We start from the raw sequence: 6,649 nt of genomic DNA, 5'->3' as shown, positions 1-6,649 counted from the left end.
CAGATAACTGTTATATATGCCAATAAAATAAATATAATAACCATATTAGAATAATATATTATCTTATTTATTACTTATATTAGCGCTTCATCATTAACATATCATACAAATATATATATATATATATAATAGGCTATATTACATATTGTAACATTATATAATGTTTTGCGCTATCTGTCACGCCCACTAAAGGCTTGTCAGTAGATCACACATGCGCTGAAGTGAACTAACCCTGGAACAGAAGCTTCTCCGGAGCAGGTTATCTTCAGAGAGCAAGTTACTATGGTTACTTACATACCCTGAAAGTAACCTCCGATTTTGGAACCGAAAACTGAGCTTATCCGCTCGCTTATCCTCAAACATACCCGGGTATGTCACATAACCTACTTTTTGGAACACACCCCCAGGAGTAAAGTTGTCAAAACATCTACTCCTCATATTCTTAGAAATGACAGTATCCCGATAAGTGACTTTATCTTTCACTGGGATTTTTATTTATTTTTAATAAATAAATATACAAACAAATGTCCTCAAAAGAATTCAACACTTTATAAATGTCTAAAAACTAAACAAAGGTCTCACCTGAAATCAAATCTGACAAAGCAACAATGTCTAACAGTATTAATATTTGAAATGTGCCCAGCAAAAAACAGACTGGGATCTATTATAGCATCTTGTACATTCTTAAGACACTAAAAACAAAGGTGTAAGGGTTATAATTATTATTAAGACATATTGGGGTTGGAAGCAGCATAAGGCTTTGAGTAACTGTAAGGGAGAGAGGCATTCATAATACTTTCAATTAAAAATTTCAAAAGGAAAAGATTAATTTAGCAAACCACTCCTGGAAATGTGTTGAGTTTAAGAAGATTCAGTAACCTTGTCCAAATAACTTCCTCCAAATAACTGTTCCAAATAACAACAGTCTGCAGAGCCGTATAATAATCTCAACCACGAGCACCCTGTTTTACCTTTAAGCACACTGTATGAAAACAATAATTACATTGGCTGATGTATAACTAGGAATTAATGAATCAGATTAATAATTGATGCGCAGTAATAATATTAACAATCAAGAAATACATAAAGAATACAAAATACATTTACTTTGAGAACACACTTGTGATACAGAATTGTTAAGGCAGCAACATATTGACAGGACTGACACTGTTCAAGTGTTTCAAGATCTCATTCTGTTATACAATAACAAGCAGTGCACATTGTTTTCTGTCATTGTTTTCTGCAAGAGTATAATGAGAGAGAGAATCTACAACAGAGTATGTGATTGTGCATGACATGCCACTCTCACTTCTGATGTGAACACTCATTTGTTAACATGGGTGCCGGAAAATATGGGCTGCTCAGATGCCGCTGACACTTGCTGTGCACAACAGGACCTTCAGTATGACACTTTTCCTTCTATATTGGAGCTTGATGGCTTTTGTTCCTGCAAAATTTGAAATAGACTGTAGACAGGGCAATTATTGAAGTTATTAAAGTTAAAAGACAAACACAGATTAATAATGTCTTTATCCAGTTTGACTGTGTTTCTGGTACTTGGTTTTCTTCTTCAGTAGATTGGTTTCCAGTTTCTACTGTTGATTCTGCAACAAAACAAGTTCATTAAAAAAAACAGCATTACTACACTGTGATAAAGACAACAGATCCATCATTTATACTCTATACAGCAGCATTTAGACTAATTTTATTTAAAACTTCAATAAATTATTTTACACACCATTAATGAAGAGCCATACAGTCTCCTGATTAGAATAAGATGAGTGTGTGATGAAGCAGTTGAATTCTCCTGCATCAGCATGAGTGAGATTGCTGAGTTTGATGGAGAAGTTTCCTCTCTCATACTCCTCTGGGAAAGTTTGCGCTCTGTTCTTGTAACGTGGGTCCTGTGTCTCTAATGAATCTTTACCTTCAATTAAATCATAAATAGTCTCACATATAATAGGCTATATTACATATTGTAACATTATATAATGTTTTGCGCTATCTGTCACGCCCACTAAAGGCTTGTCAGTAGATCACACATGCGCTGAAGTGAACTAACCCTGGAACAGAAGCTTCTCCGGAGCAGGTTATCTTCAGAGAGCAAGTTACTATGGTTACTTACATACCCTGAAAGTAACCTCCGATTTTGGAACCGAAAACTGAGCTTATCCGCTCGCTTATCCTCAAACATACCCGGGTATGTCACATAACCTACTTTTTGGAACACACCCCCAGGAGTAAAGTTGTCAAAACATCTACTCCTCATATTCTTAGAAATGACAGTATCCCGATAAGTGACTTTATCTTTCACTGGGATTTTTATTTATTTTTAATAAATAAATATACAAACAAATGTCCTCAAAAGAATTCAACACTTTATAAATGTCTAAAAACTAAACAAAGGTCTCACCTGAAATCAAATCTGACAAAGCAACAATGTCTAACAGTATTAATATTTGAAATGTGCCCAGCAAAAAACAGACTGGGATCTATTATAGCATCTTGTACATTCTTAAGACACTAAAAACAAAGGTGTAAGGGTTATAATTATTATTAAGACATATTGGGGTTGGAAGCAGCATAAGGCTTTGAGTAACTGTAAGGGAGAGAGGCATTCATAATACTTTCAATTAAAAATTTCAAAAGGAAAAGATTAATTTAGCAAACCACTCCTGGAAATGTGTTGAGTTTAAGAAGATTCAGTAACCTTGTCCAAATAACTTCCTCCAAATAACTGTTCCAAATAACAACAGTCTGCAGAGCCGTATAATAATCTCAACCACGAGCACCCTGTTTTACCTTTAAGCACACTGTATGAAAACAATAATTACATTGGCTGATGTATAACTAGGAATTAATGAATCAGATTAATAATTGATGCGCAGTAATAATATTAACAATCAAGAAATACATAAAGAATACAAAATACATTTACTTTGAGAACACACTTGTGATACAGAATTGTTAAGGCAGCAACATATTGACAGGACTGACACTGTTCAAGTGTTTCAAGATCTCATTCTGTTATACAATAACAAGCAGTGCACATTGTTTTCTGTCATTGTTTTCTGCAAGAGTATAATGAGAGAGAGAATCTACAACAGAGTATGTGATTGTGCATGACATGCCACTCTCACTTCTGATGTGAACACTCATTTGTTAACATGGGTGCCGGAAAATATGGGCTGCTCAGATGCCGCTGACACTTGCTGTGCACAACAGGACCTTCAGTATGACACTTTTCCTTCTATATTGGAGCTTGATGGCTTTTGTTCCTGCAAAATTTGAAATAGACTGTAGACAGGGCAATTATTGAAGTTATTAAAGTTAAAAGACAAACACAGATTAATAATGTCTTTATCCAGTTTGACTGTGTTTCTGGTACTTGGTTTTCTTCTTCAGTAGATTGGTTTCCAGTTTCTACTGTTGATTCTGCAACAAAACAAGTTCATTAAAAAAAACAGCATTACTACACTGTGATAAAGACAACAGATCCATCATTTATACTCTATACAGCAGCATTTAGACTAATTTTATTTAAAACTTCAATAAATTATTTTACACACCATTAATGAAGAGCCATACAGTCTCCTGATTAGAATAAGATGAGTGTGTGATGAAGCAGTTGAATTCTCCTGCATCAGCATGAGTGAGATTGCTGAGTTTGATGGAGAAGTTTCCTCTCTCATACTCCTCTGGGAAAGTTTGCGCTCTGTTCTTGTAACGTGGGTCCTGTGTCTCTAATGAATCTTTACCTTCAATTAAATCATAAATAGTCTCACTGTCTTTGTCTCTCCAAAGCACATGCATGTCTTGAGGTTTAAGATCATGTTGAATTGAAGAACACGGCAGGACAACAGAACTGCCAGTAAAACCCACTACTTTGACATCCAGAGACACTGAAATGACAGAAACTGTAATTGTAAACACACAATCTGACATTTATACATGTGACATGAATTTATCATTCAAATTTAGTTCAGATGCTCACCTTTGTTTATCAGCACTGCAAACACACAGATGAAACACCAACTGCAGAAACAGAAAAACAAAAACAAGTTTAACTTCCTCAACCAGTAGATCATGACATTGTTTGAGATGAGCAGAACTGATCACAAGTGATCATGCCAATTAGAAAAGCTCTCTGACTTGCTGAAATGTCAATATTCTCACAACACTAAAGGTATAATGGGAAGCGACTGCCGAATAATAACGCACATCGGCTTGCTGACAAACTTAACACACATCAGCTTAGAACAATAACACAATGTAACAAAAATCTGTTTCACTTAATTTTTTCATGTTTCTTCTGTAATTATGTTTTGCTAATTATTATTGGACTATTTATTTATTTAGTAGCATCAATATGTTGGTAAATATTTAGGTCAGGTACATTTAAGAGCATCTTTCATTAATTATAAAACATTGGTATAGTACAGAAAAGTTTTTGTGCTAATACTGCATGTTTTTTAAAGATATTTTGCTTTTGCAAGGTTGTGAACATTCTAGAAGTTTCTGTAACATTCTAGAATATGATGTAATAATCTAGTGCTTTTTGGAACATTCCAGAACAACATTGTAGGACTAGGCATAAAAAAGACAAATCATCCAACATATACTTCTGAAGTTTTGGAAGACCCACTTTTGGAAACTGTTTATGTTAAATTGTTGTTAGCTCAGTATTTTGCATGTGCCATGCAATTTTTATGCATGAGTAATAACAGATTAGCATGTAAAAGTTGTCAACATATATTTTGTAGTTTGTAGTAGTAAAAAATTGACCAAATGTGATTTTCATATGCAGCATGTCAAACTTCACAAAGAAACAATTAAAAATAAAGGCAAAACAAAACAAACAAAACTTGTAAATATGCAAAATGTTTATACAAAAATGTATACATTTGCCAGCTGTAAATTGTCACTAAATTGTCCAAATGCACCAATTCGCAACCAAATTAACAAAATTTACAATTTCGCTTAACAATATACAAGATGTTGCATAATTATCCTGTAGATGTTGTAGAAATTGTAAACATGATTTAGCAGTAAATGTTGTTGTGCATAAAGGAGCATTTTCACCCATCTCATGTATTGGTACAATATCATCTTAAATGCTCTATAAGACTCAGTCAATCAAACTACTATCAAATAAAAAGAACTGCACATGCGCCGGGACTAGGCCTGTCTCAATAATCAATATATCGACTTATCAATATATGTACATGAACTCAATAATTTTTGGTGACACAATATATATGTCACCGTGTTTTTTTACATTCCACTTGCACCTGAGCCTTTTGCAGCTTCTCGTACATAACGTGGTTTAGTCATGAGGTGCTTGTTCAGGTGCTCGTTCAAATTTAAAAAATGCTTCTACAAAAGTTTAATCTGCAGATATGGTCTTGTTTAGGGATCTGTGCCTTTGTGCATACGGACATCTGACTGCTAAGTAGTGATTGTGTTTGTCAGCAATACAGTGCACCCTTAATTTACAGAGAAAAGAAGGTCAGGGAAAAATCTCCATAAAAGTTTTTTGTGCATTTTTCTTTTTTTCTACTTGTTACTTTGCATTTTTTGTTAGAAAATGTGTATTTACTATTTATTCAAGTTTTTAAGGTATCTAACAGTTTGATACTTCATTTCCATGATCTAAATATTCTTAAAAATTTAAAGTTTGTAGGCCTTCTTGCATTATTATGCTGTTACATTATGATTATATATTCAGTGGCATAAAATGGTCTTTAAAATGACAATAATATCGCTTATCGCAATTATTTCTGGGGCAATATTTCGCACAACAAAAAGTTGTTATCGTGACAGGCCTAACCGGGACACAAAAATACAATACAACACGCTAATGCTAATGGCTAAATTAGAATAATAGTTTCAGCTATTTCTCTGGGTATTAACCCGTAACTAGGTAATTAATCAACCCATAATCAATGTATTAATGATGTTGACAGGGGCTGTCTATTAAAGCTAGTTTAAGTAAGGAATAAAACAAATCAGGCCAAATACTAAAGCGAGCGCAAACCTGAGCACTTTTTTTTTTCTCATGTATCGCGGCAGGTCAGAACTGAAAGTACGGCTGTGATGGAAGTACGACTTGTTTTGTAAAAACATAATTTAGTTAATAAATTACGAACATACCCGATGATCATGATGCTCCGATATAATTAATATATATTTTACATAAATAACACTTTGTCAGAAAACAGCATATGTTAAACTGTAAACCTGAACACATTTCCGGGTTCTCTGTATGACTTCCGCCGTCGTCATATCCAGGTTAAGACTAGAATGGATACAAAAGGCGCTACTGGGCATGCGCACATCAATAGCGTAATTTTTGTAACACTATACAACAATAATTACTATTTTTGCATTATTGTAAGGGGTAGGTTTAGGGTTGCGGTAGGTGGTCCGTGTACAGTCCGTGTACTTTTGCGTCCATTCGTTTTTCGTTTTTTAACCATGACGAAAAAAAAAATAAAAAAGTATGGTAATTGTATTTTTAAATGCTATGCTGAAAACCAAAATTGAAATTAGAACCGTACACACAAAATGCTGCCCGAAAAAGTAAAATATTGATTTCTTTTCAGATTTGTGTTAATTGTTGCACTTTTAATAAACATTTGAAAAATGC

The 6,649-nt window shown here is 33.9% G+C and overlaps 1 protein-coding gene across 1 annotated transcript; it reads right to left on the bottom strand.

Moving 5' to 3' along the window:
• Nucleotides 1-2,365: 2,365 nt before the first annotated feature.
• On the bottom strand, nucleotides 2,366-6,253 carry LOC107713011 (CD276 antigen homolog). Its single transcript, XM_016518431.1, has 4 exons — nucleotides 6,154-6,253; nucleotides 3,995-4,035; nucleotides 3,570-3,902; nucleotides 2,366-3,435 (listed from the first exon to the last, which is right to left on the bottom strand). The coding sequence occupies exons 1-4, from the start codon at nucleotides 6,162-6,164 to the stop codon at nucleotides 3,251-3,253; spliced, it is 570 nt and encodes a 189-aa protein (XP_016373917.1). The 5' UTR covers nucleotides 6,165-6,253; the 3' UTR covers nucleotides 2,366-3,250.
• Between the last annotated feature and the right edge of the window lie 396 nt (nucleotides 6,254-6,649).

This window comes from Sinocyclocheilus rhinocerous, unplaced genomic scaffold, assembly GCF_001515625.1.
Source record: "Sinocyclocheilus rhinocerous isolate Xijiao unplaced genomic scaffold, SAMN03320098_v1.1 scaffold4798, whole genome shotgun sequence".
Lineage (NCBI taxonomy): Eukaryota > Metazoa > Chordata > Actinopteri > Cypriniformes > Cyprinidae > Sinocyclocheilus > Sinocyclocheilus rhinocerous.
The sequence above is the reverse complement of the archived record's forward strand: the minus strand, read 5'-3'. Positions and strand labels throughout refer to the sequence as shown.